The 27,592-nt window shown below is 45.7% G+C and overlaps 1 protein-coding gene across 1 annotated transcript in view; it reads left to right on the forward strand.

The window, feature by feature from the left end:
• The first annotated feature begins 6,149 nt into the window (after window positions 1–6,149).
• The window catches only part of CHST10 (carbohydrate sulfotransferase 10), a 35,710-nt gene continuing 14,267 nt past the window's right edge, over window positions 6,150–27,592 (forward strand). Inside the window, exons 1-2 of the mRNA XM_047781422.1 lie at window positions 6,150–6,378; window positions 16,404–16,535. Of these exons, the coding sequence (XP_047637378.1) occupies window positions 16,436–16,535 (100 nt within the window). The 5' untranslated portion in view covers window positions 6,150–6,378; window positions 16,404–16,435. The remainder of the gene's footprint in view (window positions 6,379–16,403; window positions 16,536–27,592) is intronic.

Below are 27,592 nucleotides of genomic sequence, written 5' to 3' on the forward strand. Positions count from 1 at the left end.
GCCTGTGAGGGGCTAGTGTCCATGGTATATACTCAGATGCAAGTTCAGGAACAGCAGGACCAGTATTGTGGGCATTGTCTCCTGTCCTGGTTTACAGGGGGTATTCAGGGTCCTCTCCGTGGCATAGCTAGGAGTTGGGGAAGAAGCAAGAAGGAAAACAGGAGCTCCTGTCATGGCTCAGCAGTTAATGAACCTGACTAGCATCCATGAGGACACAGGTTCGATCCCTGGCCTCACTTGCTTGGTTAAGGATCTGGCATTGCTGTGGCTGTGACGTAGGCTGGCAGTTACAGCTCTGATTCAATCCCTAGCCTGGAAACCTCCATATGCGGCCCTAAAAAGACAAAAAAAAAAAAAGAAAGAAAGAAAATAACGTCAATTGTTAGCACCAGACACTAAAGAACTTCAAGTCCGAAGTGTTTACCCAAAATGAAGAACTGGACAGAAATTTATAAAATCTTAATACCACAGGATGCTTAGAGGAATGGGCAAATTCCTGCTCATGTAGGATGATCATGCTCCATGACCTGTATTCTCTATAAGAGGCATCTAGGTTTCTCTCGATGTATCTATTTGATTATCCCACTGGTTTTGTTCAAACAGATGGAAATCGTTTTTGGTCAGTGCTTAGTTTCTGTCACTCTTCCAGCCTTGACTTTAAAAATATACATCTGACAATTGTGGAGGGTAAAAAAATCTGGTATATTATTCTTTCACCTTTAAGAATGTGGGTTTCTCTAAATGTCCATCTACAGAGGAATGGGTAAAGAAGATGTGGTACATATATACAATGGAATATTACTGAGCCATAACAAAAATGAAATAATGGTACTTGCAGTAACATGGATGGACCTAGAAATGATCATACTAAGTGAAGTTAGTGAAAGACAAACAACGTACGGTATCACTTATATGTGCAATCTTAAAAAAAGGGATACAGATGAACGTATTTGCAGAACAGAAACAGACTCACAGACTTTGAAAAACTTACGGTTACCAAAGGGGACAGATGGGGGAGGGAGGGATGGACTGGGGGTTTGGGATGGAAATGTTCTAAAACTAAGTTATGATGATGGTTGTACAATTATAAATATAATATAATTCATTGAATTATTTTTAAAAAGAATGTGGATTTCTTTTAGAATAGGAGTTCTCAAAATATTTTGGTCTGAGGATCCATTTACAGTCTTAAAAATGAACCCACAGAACTTTTGTTAACCTGAATTGTATCTCTCTATACAGACAATATTCATAATTAAAACTGAAAATTTTAAGACATTTATTGATTCGTTTGAAAATGACAATATTCTCCTATGTTACCATAAATAACGTATTTTAAGGAAAACTGGTTATATTTTCCAAAACAAAAATTTGGCTTATTGACATTGGTGCAAATCTCTTTATAATGTCTCGCTTAATAGAAGACAGCTGGATTCATGTACTTTTTCTGCATTCAGTCTGTGGCAGTGTTATTTTGGTCAAAGAATACAAAGAAAACCCTGCAAATCAGTTTAAGAAAGTAGGGTATATTTCAATAGTCTTTTCAGATGCTTTGGAGTGTTTTTCTCTAATACTACACCCAAACTCAGCAAGTGGTAGTTTGTTAAGTTTAGTACAACATAGTCATGCAGTGACTTTTCATAGCCTGTGACATTAAAATTCAACAGCCTGGTGTGTTTTTCCACAACCAACTCTCTGATTCTCTGGACACCAACTGAATATCTCAACCATCTTATTCTGACATCACCTGGAGCTACCGTCAGACTACACAGGTTTACCAAGGCTACTCTCACTGCAGATGTCAGAAACAGTGGGTTCCCAGGTTGCCCACTCTTCTGAGTGTCTTGGCTATAAATCAGGGGTTCCTGGGTCCACTCTGTCCTCAGTTTTGATTGTGCTAGAACAACTCACAGAATTCGGGAAAGTAGTTTGCTTGCTATTACTGATGTATTACAGAGAGTACAAGTGGGGGACAGCCAAATGCAAGAGATGCCCAGGGCAAGGTATAGGGCTCCCATATTCTTTCTGCACAGCCACCTTCCCAGGGTCTCCATGTGCTACCAACTCAGAAGCTCCCCAAACCCTGTGGTTGAGGTATTTTTATTCACAGAGGCATGATTGATCATTAACTCAGTCTCCAGCCCTCGATCTCCCTAGAGGTTGGGGGAAGTAAGGCTGAAAGTTCCGGGCGTCTAATCAAGGTATGGTCTTTGCAATGACCTGTCCCCATATGAAGCCATCTAAAGGTCCCCCAGAGTCACCTCATCCACCAAAAGATGCCCCTATCAACCAGGAAATCCCAAGGGGTTTAGGGACTTGGGATGAGAACCAGGAACAAAGACCACATATTAGAACAAAAGATGATCCTATCAGCCCTATTATTTGAGAAATTTCAAAGGTTTTAGGCTGTGTCAAGAACTGAGAAAAGGCCATATACACATTTTTATTGTCCCAAAATCGGTCTATCAGTATACAATACAAAAAAAAAATCATAGTATCTGTTAGTATCACCACTGATATCATCAGAAAAATCTTTTTAACTATTAGGATTCTGTCAAACTTACAGTGGCAGAAACAGGTTTACAAGAGTTTCCATTGTGCACAGTGGAAAGCGAATCTGACTAGTAACCGTGAGGTTTTGAGTTTCACCATCCCTGGCCTTGCTCAGTAGGTTAACGATCCAGCATTGCCATGAGCTGTGGTGTAGGCTTCAGACACAGCTCGGATCCCGTATTGTTGTGGCTATGGTATAGCTATAGCTCCTATTGGACCCCTGGCCTGGGAACCTTCATATGCTGTGAGTACGGCCCTAAAAAGCAAAAAGAAAAACAGGTTTCCAACCAAAAGATTGAATTTTCACTTGATAGATTTTTATCATTGGCAATAAATACTGTGAGTTGTTTTCCTTGAAGTGACAGGCTCCTTTCATTCATTTTGGAGAAAATGTCTCTCAAATCATGGAGTCTGTATCATCACAGTTTTTCTGTCAGTTTTTCCTTCAAATAGAAACGGCATTCCAAGAATAAAAGCAGCTCAATGTTGTGCATTGCAAACTACAGCCCCTGAGCTTCAGCTCCAGGTGACCGCCACACTTAGGAGTGCTTTTGTGCACTTTCCTTCCCATTCCAAACAGTCAGGCTGCTTCAGTCTTCAGTAATGCTTTTTGTTGTATGTTTGTTTTAATTGCATGTGCACACTGGTGGTGCATACAATGACTACCAACTCAACTTTGTGCACTGCCTGGACTCATGCTACGTGTCGTCAGTTTTACCCACCGTGACTGTGCACCATCCAAGCAAATGTCTAACTAGTGAAGACAGCTAGACATGGAAACAACCGAAATAGCCATCATCAGAGGAATGAATAGAGAAAATGGTGGTACATGTATACAGAGGAATACTATTCAGCCATTAAAAAAGAGGCAATAATGCCATGTGCAGCATCATGGATGGACCTACACATTATCATACCAAGTAAGTTAGAGAATAGCAAATACCATATGATATCACTTACATGTGGAATCTTAAAAAAAAAAGAAATGAACTTATTTACAAAATAGAAATAGACTCAGGCATAGAAAACAAACTTATGTTACCAAAGAGGATGAGGGGGGTGGTGGGAGACATAAATTAGGAGTTTGGAATTAGCAGATACACATTATTATACGTAAAATAGATACACAGCAAGGACCTGGTGTATAGCACAGGGAACAATGCCCAGTATCTTGTGATAACTTATAATGGAAAAGAACATGAAAAAGTATATGTATATATACATGTCTATATATACCTGTACATGTACAAATATATATATACATAACTGAATCACTTTGCTGGCACATGAAACTAACACAATATTGAAAATTAACTATAACTTAAAAAGTAGTTTAGGGGTTCCTGTCATGGCCCAGTGGAAAAGAATCTGACTAGCATACATAAGGACACAGGTTCGATCCCTGGTCTTGCTCAGTGGGTTAAGGATCCAGCATTGCTGTGAGCTGTGGTGTAGGTCACAGATGCAGCTCAGATCCTCTGTTGCTGTGGCTTTGGTGTAGGTCAGCAGCTACTGCTTGGATTTGACCCCTAGCCCGGGAACCTCCATATGCCATGGATGCAGACCAAAAAAGACAAAAAAAAAATTTTTTTTAAAAACGTTTTCATATAATTGTCAAATTGGTTTTGACATTGCAGACCTGCTAAACCTAACCCTGAAAGGAACTTGGATAATTTCAGGGGTCCACAGACCACATTTTGAGAACTGCTATTTTAGAAACTACCCTCCTGTTATTAAGACAATACTAATACTTTCCTTAAGTTCATATATAGAAACAAAAAGAAGAACTACAACAATTTGGAAAAACCCCAACAAAAATATTCAGCTACCTAAGTCACCAATGTGTAAGCCCCTTGAAAGAACTCTTTTAATATTTGAACAGGATCTTAGGAATGCAATAAATAATAATGATGAAAGTAGTTTATTTTAATGTTTACTGTTAGGGGAAAACTGTGCTATGTACTTTAAATGCATTATCTCTTATTTTTTTTACACCAAACTCTGGGGTAAACACTGTATAATAGCCCCGTTTTACAGATGAGCAAACTGGAGCACAGAGAGACAAAAGATTGACAGGGTCAAACTATATGTGGTAGAATAAGGATTTGAATTCACAAGGTCCAATTCCCAGAGCTTGGACCCTTAAACCCTGAATATCATTCAATGTTCCAAATTTACTTATTGTGCTTTGCCCACATACGTGTGTCCATTCAGATCCTCAGAAAGCAAATCTCCGATGTTAACCACAGTCCCCAAGAAGGGGCTTAATAAATGTCTGAATGTGTGACCAAAAGATGGAGTAAACCTCCCTGAAACTGGTCACCACCTTTAAGTCATGATGGTTAGTAATCATGTTAAAAGTGAAATTCTGGGGAGTTTCCGTAGTGGCTCAGGGGCTAATGAAACCAGTTTAGCATCCATGAGGACACAGATTCGATCCCTGGCCCTGCTCAGTGGGTTAAGGATCCCGCATTGCTGTTGCAGTGAGCTGTGGTGTAGGTTGCAGACACAGCTCAGATCTTGCATTGCTGTGGCTGTGGTGTAGGCCAGCAGCTACAGCTCGGATTCGACCCCTAGCCTGGGAACCTCCACATGCCGCCCCTTTAGGAAAAAAAAAAAAAAAAAAGACAAAAAGAGAATTCAAAAGCTTTATGGGACAGGCAGAAAATGAAAACATGGGAAAAAAAGTGAAATAATGAAATGCTTAGCCCCATATTAAGGCGGGAACCAACAGGGTAGACCAAAAAAAAAAAAAAAAAAGTCTGTTTCCTTGAAAGCTTGACAAAATTTTATGTGTGCATCTGCATGTGTGCACACATATCTATATGACCCCGTTTGCTAAATAAATACATGGTTAGGTAGTTAACAAACGTGTAGGTTAGATCAAAACAAAATGGGTTTATGTTTTCTACGGCAATAAAACCCCCATCAAGGTTGGGATTGCACTCTCCTTTCCCACGTGTGCAGGTTAAGCAGTTACAACTCTCTTGGGGGGTAATCTCACCAGGCCTTTAGCTATTGTTTACTAATCCTCTAAACCTGGACCTCGGAGTTGCATCCAGCCAAGGAGGGCTCTGTAAAGACACTGTTGCAGGCTCCCTTCTTACCATACGGCTGGGTAGGAAATTATGGAAGGTACCCCAAACTCAGATAATTTTGCCTTTTTCCAAGTTTGGATTTTTTTTTCCCCTTATTTTTCCAAGTTTGGGCTTTTTTTTCCTCAAATACCCAACCTGCTTTCTGGATGGAGACCTGGTGGGACTAGGTCCGCACTTGTCTCTAATTTCCTGGGATATAATTTGGTTTTTTTGGACGCGGATGGGGGAGAAGAAGGAAGGGAGGCCGACTATGCGGCGGGGGTTATGGTCCTGCGGTCTCTTAGTCCTGCCTGCTCGCGCCTCCCCGCGGTCCCGGCAGCGCCCGCATGCGGAGCGCGGGTTCGGGGCGCAGGGTACGTAGGCGGGAGCGCGCAGAGCCGCCTGGGGGCGCGCACAGCCCTCAGGCGGCGGCGCTCACGGGCCGGCGGCGGGGGCCGCGTCGGGGCGGTGACGGCCTCGCCCCGGGAGAGAGCCTAGCGCGCCCGCTTTCTTCCTTCCGGCGCCGCGGCAGCCGCCGCCGCCGCCGCCACCACCACATCCCTGGTGGGGCGGGCGGTGGCGCGGAGGCCGCCGGTGGCGGCGCCGAGGCCTCCGGACGGGCCTCCCGCGCTCCCTGGGCACCAGGCCACGGCGCTCCTCGCTCCCAGGCCATCGAGGTCCGAGTCGAGCTTCGTCCCCGAGGCCGCGGAAGGGCCCAAGGACCCCGCCAAGCTCCGGCTCCACGAGGGTGAGCTCCCGCACGGCCAGGGAATGGGCTTCCCAGACCCGGGGACCCCGACCCGCCCCCCACCCCAGTGGCCGGAAACGGGAACCGGCTTCTCTTTTCCAGCGGCATCCCAGTGTGTTTCCGCGTCCTCTAGTGCCTAGTTCATGGGATTAAAGGGGAGAACCTTTATCACGTTAATTATGCAATGAGGCGGCGTCCTAGCTGGGGCTGCAGTGATCAGCGGCATCATTGATGCCAGTGATCCATAGTTTTCTTCTTTCAGCCTTGGCTGAGAATTTGTAATTGGGGGCGGTTAGGACTAAGAAAAGATTCCACTGGGGTGCAAGGAGCATGCAGAGAGGGAGACAGACCAGGGAAGAAAGGCCACGTGCAGCCCTTCTTAAATGCACAATTAAGCACGTCTTTGGCGAGTGGGCGGGCTGGGAGGGGATGGTTGGAAATGTCAGGTAGGTTCCAGGGTGCCTTCCTCCCTACTTCTGACAAAAGAGAGGCCTGTTAGAAGTTGGAGGTTGAGGCATAAATTTCTGAGGCCGGGAAGATGAACCAAGTCTTCCAAAAGCTGCGTGGTTATTTTCCAAGTCTGTAAAGGCAGGAAAGGGCTGGGCACTACGTGGAAACTAGCGCAGCCAGGTTCTGGGAAGACTGTCATAAAGGGTTTTTTTGTCTAAAAGACCCAAAGTCTGGGGCTTGGGGCCATCAGGAGTTGGCGATTGGTCAGTTTTCACTGCCCAAGTGAGGCATGTCTCAGACATTCTTAAAACCTGGCAGCTCCCTTTAGCTCCCGGCTTATTCATTCTTTTCATTGACTGGGTGAAGAAGAAGAGACACAAAGAGAGAAATGGCCCTTCTCTCCCCCCCCCCATTATTATTAGGGCATAGGCCATCCATGTTGGGTCAAAATGGGAATTTGAAGATGGAAAGAAAGTTCTTTCTTTGCGCTTGACCTTCAAGAATAGAATCTGCAGGAGGAAAATTCTCTGCTTCCCTGGAGTTCTTGCAAAAGTGAACAAAGAAAGGGAAGAATTAGTTCACATCCTGGGCAATTTGCAGTTATGTTCAGATGGGTTTCCAGATGCTTGAGAGTATACAATACAAAGGTGAGCCAGAGCCAGGAAGAGAAATGGGGGAGCAAGGTGAATGTAGGACCTCAGAGATGACAGAAACCAAGAGAGTGTTTTCACCTTGCAGGTCTGGAAGAATCTGCACGGGAGTATGTAAAGCTTAATCTTTTTATCATCCGAATATCATATTGCTTTTCATGTTAATACTGCATTCCTAAGAATAAAAGCAAGCCTGGCTCAACTGTGCTCCCTGTGTTATTTAAATGAGTTGGATGTTTATTTTGCCAGCTCATTCTCTGTCATCTCTGTGATCCCATGAGTTTGGCTTGTTTTCAGTTGTTCATTCACGATATGACATTTGGCTAGAATTTGCCAGGGTGTTAAAAGCTTGAAGACATTTAAAACCCAGCGAACATCTCTCTCATTGAAACATTCAATCATCTTATATGGGAATCCTTTACCCAGTCTCAAACATATCAAACAGGTATAATAGGATTTGATTATTTTTCCTCCAAAAATTTTTTCATTTTTCGAAGGAACGAAGTAGCTAGCTCTTTGGGTACTTTTAGAATATTTATTCATTTACCAAGACATCCAGAGGTACCTGCCCCCCCATAAGGTATGTATGTGTTGAACAGAATACACTTGAATAATCAAAGTAGTTAACTGGTTCCCAAGTATAGAGCAAGTTGTGTTCAGTAGGTTGATCTTCTAACCTTTTATGGTGCTCTTTTTTTTTTTTTTTTTAATTGTCTTATGTAGTGATAGGAAGGCCTGAGAGCCTCAGGCAAATACTGCAAGGAAATGTGGACCAGGCCTCAGAATGTATGGGAAGGAGGCTGTGGACACCTCTCTAGTTATCTGCGCTCTGTGTCCCATAGAGCTCTCCTTTCTTGTTCACATGGAGATTTTAGGAAGCTTAAAAACTTAAATAGGAGTAGGTACACACATATTCTTAGAAATGTTTCTTTAACCGTGATAATAATAGGAGCACCTCTCAGGCAGGGGATTGGCAAGTTGAGGACCTGCCCGGAGCAGGGCCTGACCAGTAGCACCCCCTACAGAGGTGTTTACTGCTCCTTGTTATCACTCATGAGGAGCTGTTTTCACCTCTGGTTCCTTCTTCAACTGGCCAGAGTGAGGAGTGTGTTTTCATTTTGGTAAGGAAGGCTACCCAGTCATTTTGAGATGGTAAATTGTAATGACAATGGCCAAGTAGACAAAGGAGGTTTCTGAACTCAGATGGAGAGAAACTCGTATTATGCATTTCAAACTCACAGGGATTGTCATGAGACCTTTTATATATTATTGTAAATTTATATGCAGTATTTCATTTTATTAAGTAGTGATTTAATACTTTTGTTCATTGAGTAACACATCTTAGTTTGAAATCCAAGAGTATGAAAGGGCTGGTTGTAGAGTGTCCCTGTGGCTTTAGCCTGTTGTGGTCTGATGTCCCTTCTCCAAGGGTTACCAGGTCTATATGCCTGACAAGATTGTTTTCATGGCATTTCCTTTAGTGTCTGGATGTGGGTTTTTTTTTTTTTTTTCTTCTTTTAATTGAAGTACAATTGATTTGCAGTGTTGCGTTAGTTTCAGGTGTACGAAGTGATTCAGATATATATAGTAATATATACTATAATATAGTAATATGCTATATTCCGTTATAGTATGTAATAAACTATAATGAAAAAGAATCGGGAAAAGAATTCTGATATATATTTATCTATATCGGAATATAAATATATTCTTTTCCTGATTTTTTTCCATTATAGTTTATTAGAAGACTGAATCTAGTTCCCTGTGCTATACAGCAGGTCCTTGTTGTTTATTTTATATATCATAGTGTGTATCTGTTAATCCCAAACTCCTAATTCATCCCTCCCCCCTTCCTCCTTGGTAACCATAAATTTGTTTTCCGGGCCTGTGAGTCTATTTCTGTCTTGTAAATAAGTTCACTTGTATCCTGTTTTAGATGCCACATATAAATGATACCACATCTTTGTCTCCCTCTGTCCGGCTTACTTCACTTAGTACCATAAGCTCTAGGTCCATCCATGTTGCTGCATGGATGTGTTTTGAATGACGGTTTTAAAAACTGAACACTGGACACATGGTCCTTTCCCCCGGGGGTGCTTGTGTGAGAGGGGTGAGGGGTGAGGGTCCCGGAGTTTCTGTCTCGGTAGAGGGCTATCAACAGGGCTCTTCAGTGGGCCGCTGCCTTGCCCTCCTGCACACCACACATGAGACACACATTGGCCTCCTTGCTGCTTTGGGGTTTCTGGGACCTGGACCAGCTCTTTGCCAGGTGGCCGTGTGATGGGTTTCTCCCTGTGATGAGCCTCTTCTCAGTGGTCCCCCCTTCATCCCTTAGCCTTCTTGGTTATCAACTGTGTCAGCGCCTGGCGTGATCCTGCACATGAATGGCTCTTATTGTTATGGCCTGGCTGCCTCTGTTTGCACCAAGCACCCAGAGAGCAGGGGGTGTGGTTGCTGTATCCCCAGAGGAGAAACAGCTCCTGGCTCAGAGTAAGCCCTTGGTAAACATTGCTGAATGAATGAATGGCATTTGGGGAGAAGCTGGTTTTTGTTTTTCTCTGTCTAGTTGTTCTGTTCATCCTTCTGCCTCCTTGGCGTTCAGGGAGCTGAGTGGAAGTTAACTCCTTAGCTACCATTCCTTTCCCAGGGCCCCTGTCTCATTTTATCTCCTTGTAGATTCCGTGTTAATTCCCTTTCTTCAAGCTCATCTCCCCTCCACCACCCCTGTAAGAATTCACTGGAAAGGCCATCCTTTTCTTTCTTTCTTTTTTGTAGAACATGTATTTTTGGTTTTGCATGCATTTCTAATTTACATAAATGGTCCTGTGTCATATAGGCCATTCCATGTTTGCTGTATTCCCTTTGCACTACGTTTTGGAGATTTATCTGTGTTGCTGTGTGCATAGCAGACCACGTCTAGACCAACTGCTTTTAAAATTTTTTTAAAATACTGTTTTAAACAGAGTTAAATGGGCTTTTTTTTTTTTTTTTTTTTTTTTTAACCACAGGATGAGTGAATCGTGGAGTCAGAGTAGTATTGGGCAGGGGGAGCCAAACTTCACAAATTCAGAAAGATGGTGCTGGGGAGTTCCCGTCGTGGTGCAGTGGAAACGAATCCGACTAGTATCCATGAGGATGCGGGTTTGATCCCTGGCCTCACTCAGTGGGTTAAGGATCTGGTGTTGCCGTGAGCTGTGGTATAGGTCGCAGACATGGCTCAGATCTGGCGTAGCAGTGGCCGTGGTGTAGTCCGGTAGTTACAGCTCTGATTCGACCCCTAGCCTGGGAACTTCCATATGTCATGGGTGTGACCCTAAAAAGCAAAACAAAACAAAACAAAACCCCAAAAAACAACTATGCTTTTGGATGAGCAGCACTCAGACATGGGGGAAAAGCCACTGACAGCTGAGCCAAAAGGATGCTTTCAAAAGCATCTTGTCGAAAGTGCAAAGGAGGGAGCATTCATACCCAAGGGTGGTGATAGGGCCGCAGTCATGTTAGTCATCACAAACATGTGAAATGTATGCCATCTTCTCGAGCAGGAGGGAAATAGGCTAGGATTTCTCATCTGTCCGGTGATCTTCCTGCTTCCCCTGTATGTCCCTCAGTTCTTTCACCACCAGTTCTGCCCTGTGGGTTTTCAAAGAGCCCGGCTTCTGGCTTGGTTTCAGGGCCTGACATCTTGACTTAGTGACTGGAAGTAGGGAAGCTCTGCAGAAGGCAGAGCTGCCCCTGCCAGCGGGCGGAGGGGGAGGGGGAGACACACTCAGGTCCCTCCTGTTAGTGCAAGAGGCACTCAGAGAGTCATCCTGACTCCTTGAACAGAGGAGAGTTAATTACAGAAAATGTCCGGCTTTTTAAAGGCCATTGTCACCTGGCTGCAGGGAGAGCAGTGGCCCTTCCAGAGCCTGGGAGAGAGAACCAGGTGTCAGGCCCAGACTCTGAGCCTTGAGGCTGTCGCCCTTGGACCAAGGCAGACCCCGTGGGGAATATGTGTATTCAAGGAAACTCCGATTCAGAGGGTGGGCAGGCCCAGAGGAGCCAGCTGGGGCCTCCCCCAAATTCAGAGTGGCTTTCTTTTTATTTAAAAAAAATGGGGCAAAAGTCATGAGTTTTCCAAGGTCAGTCCAAATCCTAATGCTCCAGGAGCGGGTTACCTACAGGTGGGAGGGCTGGCAAAGAGTAGATGGGAACAGTGGATGGTCTTTATTCTCTTTGGACTACTTTAGGCCTTTATTCAGAGCACAGGCAATTCAGAGCCTGACAGTTTTCTTTCTTAGACTGGAAGAAGGTGGCTGAAGGAGGATGGCTCTCATGTTAAGAGGCCCAGAATCTGCATTTCAACAGGATCCCCTGGGGGTGGTGTGGGCTGGAAGAGCTGGGGAGGGCTGGGGGCCTGACCAGCAGCTCTCAGGCCCAGCTGCTCATTGGAATCCTGAGCAGAGCTTTTCACACACACCCACATTCATCCTCATAGGTTGGCCTTGTCTTGGCTCAGGGGTTCTTGGGACCCAGGGCGTTGCTATAGTTTTTAAAAACTGCCCAGGTGGTTCCAGTACACAGGACTGGGAGCCACTGCCCTAAACATGAGGTCCAGCAGCGTTAGCAGGTGCATGCGGTCACAGAGCAGAAACGCCATGGCTAATGGACACATGGCTGTTTAGGATTCATAAAAGCCTAGCCTGTCAGACACAGTGGCTCCTGCTGGTTCATTCGCTGGTCTTCAGATACCTAGAGGGTGATAGGATGTGGCGCCTCTGCCTGTGCCTGACCTGATCCAAATGCTGCCTGCTGCTGGTAGCAGTGACCCCACCCGACCCCTCTTTTCACGTAAAACTCTTCAGTGGCATCCTTAGCTCACCGGCTCCCCACAGTCCAGCCTTGTCTGACCACATCTGCCTGAGGTCCTTGCTGGCCAAGCTCAGGAAGCTCCAGCCCCTTGGCCCTGAGTCACTGACTCAGGGCCTGGGCCTCTGTTCCTGCTGTTCTGCTGCTGGGGCACCTAGAACCCTGCCCCTTGCTGAGTAGGTCACTGTGCCACCCTGCCCGCCCTCTGCCAGTTTGTGGCCCCATGTCCTCTGCCTCATCCCATGTCTTGGGTGGAGTCTTTGGTGCCTGTGGGTTTCTCCATTAGCCTGCCGTCTCCACCGGGAAAAGTGGTGTGTGTGTGTGTGAGAGAGAGAGAGAGAGTGAGATTGGAGATTGCTGTTGTTTCCTTACACCTGCTTTGTGGGATGTGTTAGGACCCCTTTTCATGATGAGCTTGGTAAAAAGTTGTTTTTAGGTGGGTTATTGTGTCCTTCAGAGTGTACACAGGTATGCGTCTCCTCGTGTGTGTGTGTGTGTTGTAAGTGCAGAGATACTGGTCCTGAGAGGTGAGGTGTTGGAGGCGTCCAGGCTTTCGTCTCACTGGCTCTGGTTAGCATGCCCCTTGGAGAACAAGTCGAGTCCTGGTCTGTCTTAAATTTTTAACCAGCTTTTTTACCTTACTGGCTTCTTCACTTGCCTCTGAAAATTTGTGAATTTTCTCATTACAGACCATGAGGGGAAAAAAAGGTAAGTGCTCAAAAACGATGCCTCTCTCCACATAGCTTTTCCACTGCATGTGCTCCCCGGAAGCAGGAGAAGCGATGCTGTGTTTCCCGCAGCCCTGGGTGAGCTCCTACCCCAGCCTGCCCTGCCTTCATCAGGGCTGGGAACCCGCCCTCCTCACCCCTGCTGCTTCTGTCAAGGGAGTCTGCTCCATGCTCCATGTAGTGAAGGAGTCATCATGGGGTGGGGGGGTGGCAAGGGAGGCTGGGTAGAGGGGAGTGGGCCAGGCAGGGGCTCTGCCTCATTTGTGACTCTATTTCCTTTAAAAATCTCAAGTACAAACAGCAAAACTATGAGAGCCAAGCATCTATTAGCAGGTGTTTGCTGTGTTATTCTAGGTTTTCAGTATGAAATCATTTTTGAAAACTAAATAAAAACTAGGGAAGACAGATGCATTTACTAAATACTTGGATGCTTCTTGTCACCTGTCTGTTTGGCTCCTTCTTTCTGGGCCACAGAAGCCTTTACCCTCCTTTCCCCACTTGACACAGTGCTAAGGACACTGCTGTTGGTGGTAGTCAGAAAAAAAATCAAACATCAGAAATAAAAACACCCATATCCCCATAGGTAGGTGGCATTTTCTATATGTTTTTGATTTCTCTTGTCAAATGGTTATTTGTTTATTGCAAAAATGTTTTTAAAATGTAAAATAGTACAAAGTAAAAAAATGACTGCACTTATCCTTTCAGAGTTTTATTCTGTGCATCACATGTGTCCATGTTTGCATATGGCTATAATTACCTACATTCACACGCACATATATATAATTCTTCTAACAAACAGGATCATAATTCACTTCTGCAACTTGCCGTTTTTTGGTTGAGTGACGTACCTTGACACTCTAGAGCTATGCAATTGGCTTGCAGCCTTTCTACATAACGTTTTATTTTAAATTAAAAAAATTATTTTTGGACTCCAACATCATTTATTAACTTTCCAGTCAGTATGTTGTAGTTGTCTATCTGTTCAAATGCATGTGAGTGTGTGACTTATAAAATACAACTTTATTTTCAAGTAATTTTATTTTTAGTTCCTAGTAGCTTTCGGTTGTATCCTGGTCTCGGTTAATAGGTATTAAATATATAACCACCTCTGATGTGGAGTCTGCAGAGATATTCCGAGGTTGAAAGGAGACCTCATACCCCTGGGGAGGAGGGGTGACCAGTGTCTTCTAAAGCATCTTCCTTCTCCTAAGTCAGCCTGGTATGTTCCTTGGTTGACGTTGTCATCCAGCAAATGACAAAGGTTGCCTTGTTGCACCCTGGGCACTAAGCTGTCCTGGGGGCACCAGCATGACCCAATGCTACTAGGGGAAGCAGAATGGTCCAGCTGTGATGGGTGCAGGGAAGGAGATGAAAGTAGGGGCCTTGATGGAGGGTAGCCAGGTGCCAGCAGGGTGGTGGTGGGTGTGGTGCTGAGCTCCCCTGTGCTGTGGGGGGAGGAGAACAGATCTGCCTGGCTGCCGTTTGCAGAGGCCCCAAGGCTGGGAGGGGACTCCCCCTAGCCCCCAGCACAGGCCAGCCTTGGTGACTGCCACAGGCCGTGTGGCCTATGAGGAGACTGCAGCAGGGCACAGGGTCATTGGCAGGGCTGTCTGGTCGGTATGCTGTGTACTAGTGAGGATCTCTGGCTCACTGGTATACGCTCCTTTCCAAGAGGTTTTGGCTGGGGTGAGTGTTTGTAAATGTGAAGCTTTCCAAATCTGCAGTCCCATCACAACCCCCACATGTCACAGGCACCATCCCTGCCCGTCCAGGTGAGCTGAGGAGAAGACGGGAGGGAGGTGGGGGCCTTGCATGCCTCCCCTCTCCTGGCCCCCTCTTCCCACACTGGGAAGGGGAGAAGCTCTGTAGAAGCTTTAGTTCATGAGGAGTTTAGCAGAAATCACTTTAGAAGTAAATTGCCATCTGGAAGGCGACCTTGGGTGGTAGGTTTTAAGTTGGAGCATGGACACTCTGGCAACCTCTTTCTCCTGGTAGGTGTGCAGGTGGCTGTTTTGTCCCTGCAGATGAGAACGCTGGGGCCCAGAGAGCTGAGCTGTTCAGTAACTAGCCCCCAGCCACCAATACAGAGAAGAGAAATCCCACCCCACCCCCACCCCACCCCATCCCCAGTGAAAGAAACCAGGCAACCAGGTGAGGAAAACCTGGAGGGCGGTCAGGGCTTCGAGATAGTGCAGACCTCACTTTCCAACTAGCTCAGAGGTGGGAGTCCTGCCCTAAGCCCCTGGCTTCCAGGGGGCATGTTCTCGGGAGCCTCATTTTCCTGGAGGCTTTTTATTCATCATCTTTCTACTTATACCTGGAGGTAAGCTAGCTCATGGGCAGACTCAGATCTCTTCAGAAGACTAGTTCCCATTGCAGAGATTAGTCCTTAAACCATAACCCCAAGAGCCAAGTGCTGGCCTGATGCTGGGGTGGCTGGGGTTGTGCTCGGGGCCAGAAGCGGGGAGGGTGGCATGTGTGAGCACAGCAGGAAGCTGGGGTGGGGGGTCTCCCCCACATGTGGAGCACACCAGCTCCCTGCTGTCCAGGGATGATGGACCACAGCCCCATCAGCCAGTGGAAACTGATCCAGCTGAGGATGGTCTCTCCCTGTGGCTTGGCTGGGCTTCCAGAAGTCCTGTGTTAAAGGTGACGTGAAATACCTTTCTGTCTCTCTTGCCAAGAAATGAGTGTGACATCCCGGTTCTTCTGTGTCCAGTGCAGCAGAGTGTGGCCTGCTCAGTACCCACGTGCCCTGCACCCCTCCCAGGCAACGGTAGCATGAGAAACACCACCCCCAAGGCTCAACACAGGCCCTGGCAGGCAGGTGGATGAGAGGGACACTCTAGGTTCCTTCCACCGTTTTAGAGATTCTCTCCATCTCTAGGTGTGGCTGCAGTTTGTCACCAGGTCAGGATTTCGATCACAGCCTGGAATCACCAGGGAATGGCGACACCCCTCTGAGAATTGCCCATGGCAAAGGTCTGGCCCCGGGCAGGTCCCCTCCGGCCCTGGCAGGTGCTGGTACCAGGGACACAGTAGCCTGTGCCAGAAAGGAGCCAAAGGCACATCTGCAAAAGTACAGTCTCATCACCTGTTCCAAAACCAACTAGACAGGGCTCCTCTTCATTAAGGTGTTTTACATTTGATTTGATTATCTAATTGAGAAGTTAGTAATTCAAAATATGTTAAGTTAAATACTGAGTCAAAATACCCATGGTACTGGTAGAAAATATTTTTAAAATATTTGTGTTGATGCTATTGACTGAAATTGCCCATTCGTTCTTATTGCTTTTGGCTTAAATGCCTTATTTGTAAGCAGCATGGCCATTTTGCTTGTGTTTTCCAGGGAGAAGTGCTGAATGGCTGGCATTTGACAACATGCACCACCAGTGGCTTCTGTTGGCCGCATGCTTCTGGGTGATTTTCATGTTCATGGTGGCCAGCAAGTTCATCACGCTGACCTTTAAAGACCCTGATGGTAGGTACGCCTCCTGGTGGAATGGATTTTGGCGCATTCAGAGCTTGCTGTGACACTGCCCTGGGTTCATGCTCCAGTGAGCTCTGGCACGGAATCAGGATGGATGCCGGAAAGGACGCTGAGGTCGTGGCGTCCAAGGCCTTGATGTCGCAGAGGTTGGAGGGGAGGTGGACAGGGTGGAGGGCGCCACCATCACCTCACCTAGGGGCCGGCAGGACATGCTCTCCTTGGGGCTTCTCTGGTGTCCTCCACCCAGGCTCTGGGTTTGGGGACCAGCCCTGCTTGGGGTCTCCTGAGACGCTTCTGGCGATGCTGCCTGCTGGTGGCCAAGTGTCTGCAGGTCACCTTCGGTGTCCAGAAGGAAGGTGGCATAAATATTTGTGTATTGGGGGTGTCCTTGGGGGATTTTTTAACTCCCTTTTCCTTGACGTAGGCATTCAGATAAGGGCACACACATAAAGAGCCCCAACCTAGCCTCAGGAGAGCCATGTCTGCTGTGCTTGCCGCAGCGTTAGTGTTTTTTCTATGACTTGGGTGTCTTACCTGCTCTGACAGCTCCAAGCCTGACCCTAGCACAGTGAAACCCTGTGAGTGACCTGTGAGGTGCTGAGCACACGTCAGGAGCCAAGGGGACGGTCATCTTGATTCCTGAGGCCACTCCTTCAGTGTCAGAGTGAGGCAAGGTGCAGGGGAGATGTTGAAAAGGCCCGTGAGTGGCCCTAAATTGGCCTGGCGCTGCTGGGCTGGCAGGGAGGCCACTCACAGCATCTTTATTCCATCTAAGGCTTTGATCTGCACCTGCAGGCGGCGGCCCTCAGGGAAGGAAGTAGAAAAGTATCACAGGCCGTTTTTCCCAGTTTCCTCCCGGCTGCACAGCCTGTACCATGTGTGGCCAGTGGGCTCCAGGCTCTGCTCACCCTGGAGAGCTCCCCAGGGGTGTCCCCAGCTGTACTGAGGCTGCACAATGCACCCCCCCCCAACTTCCATCCTTCCTATAGAGGAACAGGGTGAAAAGGAGATCTGCAGGCAAAAGAGAGATGCTGAAATTAACCCCAAGGGAGTTCTCGGCTCTGACAGTTCTGCTCAGTAGCGATTTTCAGTGCTCGCGGCCCTACTGGCTCTCATCTCAAGTCCAGGAGCTGTGGGGAGAACCTGAGGGGCTTTCACACCTGGGGAAGGTGGAATCACACCCTGCAGATGTCTGGGGTGGCTGGGAGCATCCAGAGCATCGCGGGTGATCACAGTCACTCTAGGGACCAAACCTCTGTCAGGACAGCACAGGCCGAGTCTTGGAAAGTGGTTGGAATTTGAAGATCTCAGCCTGATGGTTTGGCCATTTCTCCAGTTGCTCCAGCACAGTTTATGTCACCACTGTGTGTTGGGGGGACCCTAAGAATCAGAGCAGTGGTTCTCATTCCCAAGGCACTTGAAATCCCGTGTGGACTTTGTAAACCTCCCGCTGCCGGGGCCAGCAGAGTCAGGGGACAGAATCTGGGAGTGGGGCCGAGGTGTGGACCACTGACGGGAACATGGCTGGGGACTGCATGAGAAACTGAGTTGCTGCGAACGTGAAATGGTTCACGGAGGGTCCACGCGTTTCACTTGTGATTTCCTTAAGTGTCACTTCTTGGGAAAAGAGACACTTAAAAGGTGGATCGTGAGGTTAAGTTGTCTGTGGTTTATTTTATTGAAAAATTAGGTGCATATGTAATAAGTTTTACATTCCACCAAAAATAGTTAAATAAGACAATAGTTTTAATATAATCTGGCAGAATAGCCTCTAAAGAGCACCTTGCTTCTCAGTGGTGTCTGATAAACGAGGTGTCCTTCTGCTGTGATGTGGCAAGTTTTCCACTGAGTGTTTTCAGCCAAGTGTCCAAGCTCAAGAGGGTTTTGGGAAGAGGAGCTGCAAGTGGACAGAGCTGAAGGCAACCTTGCAGAAGAGGATGAGGCCTTAGGGTTTTAAACCTGGAGAGGAGGCCCGAGGCCATCCTGGGTGCTGCTTGCAGGCGTCTCGGGCCCCATGAGGTGCGTGGTGGTCCTGGCACCCTTGGGTCCCACGTGGTCGCTGTGCAGTGAATGTGAGCTCGGTGGTGGAGATGCTTCTGGGGGGAAGCATCAGAGCTGGTGCAGGCAGGGCCTGCCCCCCTTCACACCTCCGAGACTCCCAGGAGCCCAACCAGCCCCGCATCATGCAGCAAACTAGAGTGAGACTCTTTGCTGTGGAGCCCAAACATAGCCAGCCTTTCTTGACCACACAGTTCTTACCTAATTGTCCCCATGTCCCTGGCTGCAATCACAAAGGTGGTGTCTGCTGGCTGAGTCGAGAGTTCAGGAAGTGGGCCCATGGGCACGACATCTGGCTGGTCTGGGCCACTGAGTCGGGGTGGCCCCCCCAGAAGTTCAGCACTCAGCCCCTCGTTGCCTTCAGCTCCGTCCACTTGCAGCTCCGCTTCCCAAAACCCTCTTGAGCTTGGACACTTGGCTGAAAACACTCAGCAGAAAACTTGCCACATCACAGCAGAAGGACATCTTGTTTATCAGATGCCACCGAGAAGCAAGGTGCTCTTTAAAGGCAGGGCTCAAGCACCATGGTTAGTGGGGATGGTCACTCGGCTGTAGGGGCCCTTCTGTCTGCGGAGCCAGATGTACCCAGGGGATCCCCGGGTCCTGCAGGAAACTATGAGGGGTTTTAAATATGTGGCTGTGAGGAGTTCCTGTCGTGGCTCAGCGGTTAATGAATGTGACTGGGATCCCTGAGGACACTGGTTCGATCCCTGACCTCGCTCAGTGGGTTAAGGATCCTGCATTGCTGTGAGTAGGTCACAGATGCAACTCGGATCCCATGTTGCTGTGGCTGTGGTGTAGGCCGGTGGCTGCAGCTCTAGTTCAACTCCTAGCCTCTGATTGGACTCCGATGCTGTGGGTGCAGCCCTAAAAAGCAAAAAAAAAAAAAAAAGCCATGAGAGATTTCCCCTTGGGTTGAAATTTATGTTCAGTGTTTTTGCTTTTGAACCAAAAGCCCACTGAGCTCTGTCATCATCACAAGGAAGTAAGTGACCATGCAGCAGTGTCCTGGGTGGTGTAAAGTGACAGCAAATCTGTGGTTTTGGTGATCAGGGAGCCGGTTGCACTCAAGTGTCCTCAGGGCTGCTCCTCTTGGCTCTGTCCCCTGGGAAGTGGGCTCTGTTTCAGAATCCCAGTCAGTGGACATGTGGTTTCTGAGGGAGAGGGGGTCTCTGGCTCAGCAGTGAAGCCTGTGTGTTGGTGGCAGTGAGTCATCCTTCTTTAACAGATTCCAGTGTCACTTTGAACTCGACTTTGTCATAGGGAAAGAAATCCCCTTTAGTGACGGGAAGTTGATGGCATGGTATGTTGAGACTTGAACCCAGAAATGACATCTTTGCGAATTGGGTGTGTGTATGTGGACACTGATTTTTCCTCTCGCTCCTCCTCTTCTAGTCTTTTGCCTCCACGCAGCTACCAGCCACTTAAGGGCAGAACCTATGACAAGATGGCTTTGTCTGCCTCTGCCCAGGAAGTAGTGCAGTGGTGACACTGGGCAGCTGACACAGTGTGGTCAGGGAGATGAGGGGGTGAGGTCACTGCTGGAGAAACAAGGCAGTACTTCGCTTGGCAAATGTAAGGACATTTTATAAAACAGATATGATGATATGTAGAACGAAAGTGAGGCGGTGTGTTACGAAGATACCTGGTCATACCTGTCGGATCACAATCCTTGGGCCTGAAGCTGGCATCTTGCCCAGAGGGTCAGGGTAGGGAAAGGATTTGTTCTCAGATCAGTGGGGACAGTGGTTGTCAGCAAAGCAAAGGAAAAAGCAAAAACCAGACATAAGTTGTGCAGTCAGTTTTACTTGAATCTAATTGAATCGGGTTCAAAGTAAAAAACAAATAAATAAATAAAAATTGGCGGATGACTGGCTGGTGTGTGTGGCCGGAAGGTGAGATGTCCATGGCTACGAAAGCCCATTTTCGATGCTTCTGAGTGATTGAAACAGGCTGCTTTTGAGAAATTCCCTATCAGCCATTTGTTTAGAATTCAGGCTATTGTTGTCCATCTGAAATGTGGGAAAGGAAGCTTAGGTTTTTAGGGACCCTTTCATCCTGTGGCAGAACTGAGTGTTGCTGGGCTGGTGGAAGATGCTGGGACCAGAGGTGACCAGAAGGAGTGGAAGGTGATGTTTTCCTGAGCGTGTTGGTGCTCAGAGGAGGAGGATGGGAGGACGCTGGCATTTCAGCCCTGAGTGTGTTCTGGGGCCTTGGGGCCTTGGGCACTGCTGCTGCCACTTTCACTTCCCACTGTCCTCACCGCAGGTATAGAACGGCCCCTGTGCGCAGGTTTGGATAGGGGTACATTTCAGAGGGACTCGTAGAGGTGTGTGGCCAAGATTTCTGTTGGAGTTGAGAACTAGGAGGTATGAGAGTTGGGAGGTATTATTATTGGCAGGGCCCTGGGAAGATGTGTTTCTCCCCCCAGCACAGGGAGGATGTCAGGCTGATGCTTGCTCATGGTGGGGCTGTTGGGGGAGAGCATGGGGGAGCAGGGATGTTTAACAGCCAGACGGCGGGGTCTGCAGAGTGTTGGTAGTCATGGCCCAAGAGAAGTAGGTTTTGATTTTCTTTAGCAAAGTAAAGTGTGCCTTTGTGTATGCTTTGTTAGGCTGATGTCTCTGCTTTTATTTCAAAACTGCTTTTTTTCTCTCTAATTATGTACTTAGGCTTTGCAAACTTTTGAAAGTAAATGTTTCTTTAATTGTAGAGATCTGAAAGTTACCTTCAAATTCTACCCAAAGGTTTTCCCCCAAGCCAGCTTGTTGTAAATGACTACTCTGGTCTAGCTTTTTGTAAGATTCCCTCTAGTCTAATTTCATTTCCTATAAATTTTGAAAAGAATGTATAAGCACTAACTTGACTGCTGACTTGGGTTTTTTCTAATTCAACTTTTAATATTGAAACCACTGTAGAGTTTCATGCAGTGGTAAGAAGTAACGCGGAGTCTACATACACTTTACTCTTTTGTCTCAGTGTAACATGTTGCAGAACCACAGTGCTGAGTCACAAGCGGGGTATTGACAAGGATGCAGTCAAGAGGCAGAACATCTCCATGACCAGGAGATGCCCTTTTATAGCCACACCCACCTACCTGTCCCCGCCCCTCCTGTGCCCCTCCCCCTTGGCATCTGTTCTCTCCATAATTTAGTCTTTTCAAGAATATTGTATCCAGGAGTTCCCGTCATGGCACAGTGGTTAACGAATCTGACTAGGAACCATGAGATTGTGGGTTTGATCCCTGGCCTTGTTCAGTGGGTTAAGGATCCGGTGTTGCCGTGAGCTGTGGTGTAGGTCGCAGACGTGGCTCAGATCCCTCGTTGCTGTGGCTGTGGTGTAGGCCGGTGGCTACAGCTCCGATTCAACCCCTAGCCTGGGAACCTCCATATGCTATGGGAGCGGCTCTAGAAAACGCAAAAAAAAAAAATGTTGTATCCAGTATACTATCTTTGGGGGTTGCTTTTTATTTTTTTTTTTGTCTTTTTGCCATTTCTTGGGCCGCTCCCATGGCATACGGAGGTTCCCAGGCTAGGGGGCGAATCGGCGCTGTAGCTGCCAGTCTTACGCCAGAGCCACAGCAACGCAAGATCAGAGCTGTGTCTGAGACCTACACCACAGCTCACGGCAACGCCGGATTGTTAACCCACTGAGCAAGGGCAGGGACTGAACCCGCAACCTCATGGTTTCTAGCCGGATTCGTTAACCACTGCGCCACGATGGGAACGCTTTTTTTTTTTTTTTTTTTGCATGCTAGGACTGCACCTGGAGCATGTGGAAGTTCCCAGGGCTAGGAGTCAAATCAGAGCTGCAGTGGCCAGACTATACCACAGCAATGCTGGATCCGAGCTGCATCTGTGACCTACACCACAGCTCACAACAACCCTGGATCCCTGACCCACTGAGTGAGGCCAGGGATCAAACTTGCATCCTCGTGGATACTAGTCGGGTTCTTAACCTGCTGAGCCACAACAGGAACTCCCAGAGGATTGACTTTTATTCACCATAATTCTTGGGAGATTCACCTGATTTACTTCTGATTTACTTTGTTTCTTTTTAGTGCTGAGTCGTCTTCCATGGTATGGATGGACAGCTCTTTGATTAACCTTTCATCTGTTGAAGGACAGCTAGTTTGTTTCCGTTTGGGGCTGTTGTAAATAAAGCTGCTGTGAACATCCATGTTCAGCTCTTTGTGACACAGATTTTCATTTCTCTGGCATAAAAGCTCAAGAGTGCAATTATGTTGGCTTGAATGGTAGTTGCATACTTAGTTTTTTTTTTAATTACTCAATGAATTTATTACATTTATAGTTGTACAGTGATCATCACAATCCAATTTTATAGGTTTTCCATCCCACAACCCAAGCACATCCCCCCACCCCCTGAACTGTCTCCTTTGGAGACCTTAAGTTTGTCAGAGTCTGTGAGTCAGTATCTGTTCTGCAAAGAAGTTCATTCTGTCCTTTTTTCAGATTCCACATGTCAGTGAAAGCATTTGTTGTTGGTGTCTCATTGTATGACTGACTTCACTTAGCATGATAATTTCTGGATCCATCCGTGTTGCTAAATATGCCAGTATTTCATTCCTTTTAATGGCTGAGTAATATTCCTTTGTGTATATGTACCACATCTTCTGGATCCACTCCTCTGTTAATGGACATTGAGGTTGTTTCCATGTCTTGGCTATTGCAAATAGTACTCAATGAACATTGGAGTACATGTGTCTTTGTGGGTCATGATTTTCTCTGGATAGATGCCCAGGAGTGGGATTGCTGGATCAAATGGTAGTTCTATTTTGAGTTTTCTGAGGCATCTCCATCCGGTTTTCCACAGTGGTTGCACCCATTTACAATCCCACCAACAGTGTACTAAGGTTCCTTTTTATCCACACCCTCTCCAGCACTTATTGTTTGTAGACTTTTGGATGATGGCCATTCTGGCTGATGTAATGTGGTACCTTAGAGTGGTTTTGATTTACATTTCTGTAATAATGAGTGATGCTGAACATCTTTTCATGTGTTTCTCAGCCATCCATATGTCTTCTTTGGAGAACTGTCTGTTTAGATCTTCTGCCCATTTTTGGATGGGGTTGTTTGTTTTTTTGGTATGGAGCTGCAGAAGGTGTTTATAAATTGTGGAGATGAATCCCTTGTCAGTTGATTCACTTGCAAAGATTTTCTCCCATTCTTTGGGTTGTCTTTTTGTGTTGTTTGGGGTTTCCTTTGCTGTGCAGAAACTTTGAAGTTTGATTAGGTCCCATTTGTTTATTTTTGTTTTTACTGTCCATACTCTTAAGAGGTGGATCTGAGAAGATGTTGCTGTCATTTATGTGAGAGAGTGTTTGGCCTGTGTTTTCCTCTAAGAGTTTTATAGTGTCTGGTCTTAGATCTAGGTCTTGAATCCATTTGGAGTTTATGTTTGTGTATGGTGTTAGGGAGTGTTCTAATTTCATTCTTTTCCATGTGGCTGTCCAGTTTTCCCAGCACCTCTTATTGAACAAGCTGTCTTTTCTCCATTGTATATTCTTGCCTCCTTTGTCATAGATGAGTTGGCTGTAGGTGCGTGGGTTGAATTCTGGACTTTCTATCCTGTTCCACTGATCTGCATTTCTGTCTTTGTGCCAGTACCATATGGTTTTGATGATTGTTGCTTTGTAGTATAGTCTGAAGCCAGGGAGCCTGATTCCTCCAGCTCCATGTTTCTTTTTCAGTATGTTTTTGGCTATTCTGGGTCTTTTGTGCTTCCAAACTTTAAAATATTTTGTTTGAGTTCTGTGAAAAATGTCCATAGTAATTTGCTAGGGATTGCATTGAATCTGTAGATTGCCTTAGGTACTATAGTCATTTTGATAATATTGACTCTTCTAATCCAAGAGCATGATATGTCTTTCCATATATTTGTGTCATCTTTCATTTCTTTCATCAGTGTCTTATAGTTTTCAGAGTACAAGTCTTTTGTCTCTTTAGGTAGGTTTACTCCTAGATATTTTATTCTTTTGGATGTGATGGTAAATGGGATTGCTTTCCTAATTTCTCTTTCTGGTCTTTCATTGTTAACTGTATCGAAATGCTGTTGATTTCTGCATATGAATTTTTGTATCCTGGGGCTGACAAATTCATGGATGAGCTCTAACAGTTTTCTGGTAGAGTCTTTAGGATTCTCTAGGTATAATATCATGTCATCTGTGAATAGTGATAGTTTCACTTCTTCCTTTCCAATTTGGATTCCTTTTATTTCTTTTACTTCTCTGATTGCCATGGCTAGGACTTCCAAAACGATGTTGAAGAGTAGCAGCAGGAGTGGACATCCTTGTCTTATTCCTGATCTCAGCAGGAATTCTTTCAGCTTTTCACCATTGAGAATGATGTTTGCTGTGGGTTTGTCGTATATGGCCTTTATCATGTTGAGGTAAGTTCCCTCAATGCCCACTTTCTGAAGGGTTTTTATCAGAAATGGGTGTTGGATTTTGTCAAAGGCTTTTTCCGCGTCTATAGAGAGGATCATATTCTTTTTCAATTTGTTAATGTGGTCTATCCCACTGATGGATCTGTGGATATTGAAGAACCCTTGCATCCCTGGGATAAATCCCACTTGATCCTGATGTACAGTCCTGTTAATGTATTGTTGGATGCGGTTTGCTAGGATTTTGTTGAGGATTTTTGCATCAATGTTCATCAGTGAAATTGGCCTGTAGTTTTCTTTTTCTGTGGTATCTTTGTCTGGTTTTGGTATCAGGGTGATGGTGGCCACATAGAATGAGTTTGGGAGTATCCCTTCCTCTGCAATTTTTTGAAATAGTTTCTGAAGGATAGGTGTTAGCTCTTCTCTAAATGTTTGGTAGAACTCGCCTCTGAAGCCATCTGGTGCTGGCCCTTGGTTTGTTGGAAGTTTTTTAATCCCAGTTTCCATTTCAGTTCTTGCGATGCGTCCATTCATCTTTTCTATTTCCTCTTGGTTGAGTCTTGGAAGATTGTACTTTTCTAAGAATTTGTCCATTTCTTCTAGGTTTTCCATTTTATTGGCATATAGTTGCATGTAGTAGTCTCTTATGATCCTTTGTATTTCTGTGATGTCCGTTGTTACTTCTCCTTTTTCATTTCTAATTGTATTGATTTGAGTCCTCTCTCTTTTTTTCTTGATAAGTCTGGCTTAGGGTTTATCAATTTTGTTGATCTTTTCAAAGAACCAGCTTTTCATTTCATTGGTCTTTTCTATGGTTTTCTTTGTTTCTAGTTCATTGATTTCTGCTCTGATCTTTATGATTTCTTTCCTTCAACTCACTTTAGGTCTTGTCTGTTCTTCTCTCTCGAGCTGCTTTCCATGTACAGTTAGCTTGTTGAGTTGAGCTTTTTCTTGTTTCCTGAGGTGAGCTTGTATTGCTCTAAACTTTCCTCTTAGAACAGCTTTTGCTGCATCCCATAGGTTTTGGAGTGTCGTATCTTTGTTGTCATTAGCTTGTAGGTATTTTTAAATTTCCTCTTTGATTTCTTCGGTGATCCATTGGTTGCTTAGTAGCATGTTGTTGAGTCTCCACGTGTTTGTGTTTTTTGCAGATGTTTTCTTGTTGATTTCCAGGCATATGGCGTTGTGGTCAGACAAGATGCTTGATATGATTTCAGTTTTCTTAAAGTTACCGAGGTTGGATTTGTAGCCCAGGATGTGATCCATCTTAGAGAATGTTCCATGTGCACTTGAGAAGAATGTGCATTCTGTTGCTTTTGGATGGAATGTCCTATAAATATCTGTGAAGTCCATGTGGTTCCTTCAGGGCCTGTGTTTCCTTCTTGATTTTCTGTGTGGTTGATCTGTCCATTGCTGTAAGTGGGGTGTTAACGTCCCCCACTATGATTGTGTTATTGTCGATTTGTCCTTTTAGGGTTGTTAGCAGTTGCCTTGTATATTGTAGTGAACCTATGTTGGGCGCGTAGATATTTAAAATTGTTATATGTTCTTCTTGGATTGGTGCTTTGATCATTATGTAATGACCTTCTTTGTCCCTTCAAATGGTCTTCATTTAAAAGTCTATTTTGTCTGATATGAGTATTGCTACTCCAGCTTTCTTTTGATCCCTGTTTGCATGAAATATTTTCTTCCATCCTCTGACTTTCAGCTTGTCTGTGTCGCTAGAAGTGAAGTGGGTCTCTTGAAGACAGCATATATATGGGTCTTGTTTTTGTATCCCTTTAGCCAGTCTATGTCTTTTGGTTGGGGCGTTTAGTCCATGAACATTTAAGGTAATTATTGATATGTATGTTCTTCTTGCCATTTGATTAATTGCTTTGGATTTGTTGTTGTTGCTCTTTTTTCTTTCCTTCTTCTCTTGTGCTCTTCTGGTTTGATGACTATCTTTTGGGTTGTATTTGAGTTGATTTTTCTCATTTATTTGTGTATCTATTGTAGATTTTTGGTTTGCAGTTATTCTGAAGTTTTGGTATGAGTATATATATGTATAGATATATATATGAGATTGTTTTAGGTTGTTGGTCTCTTAATTGCAAGTGCATCACCAGTGTCCTGCATTTGTACCCATCTCTTCTCCTGATTTCTGACTTTGGTGGTATAATTGTGCATGGATGATTTCATGTCTTTACTGTATATATACATTTGCTGGTGAGCCTTGTCATTTGTGGCATTTTTGTTTCCTGGTGTGGCCTTTTCTTTTCTGCCTAGAGAAGTTCATTTAATATTTGTTGTAAAGCTGGTTTAGTGGTGCTGCATTCTCAGCTGTTGCTTATCTTGAAGATTTTGATTTCTCCTTCGAATCTGAATGAAAGCCTTGCTGGGTAAAGTAATCTTGGCTGGAGTTTTTTTTCTTTTCATCATGTGAATTATATCATGCCACTCCTTCTGGCCTGCCGAGTTTCAGGTGAAAAATCTGCTGATAACCTTCCTGGGATTCCCTTGTATGTTATTTGTTTCTTTTCCCTAGCTACTTTCGAGATGTTCTCTTTGTCTTTAATTTTGGTCAGTTTGATGAATATGTGTCTTGG

This window comes from Phacochoerus africanus, chromosome 5, assembly GCF_016906955.1.
Source record: "Phacochoerus africanus isolate WHEZ1 chromosome 5, ROS_Pafr_v1, whole genome shotgun sequence".
Lineage (NCBI taxonomy): Eukaryota > Metazoa > Chordata > Mammalia > Artiodactyla > Suidae > Phacochoerus > Phacochoerus africanus.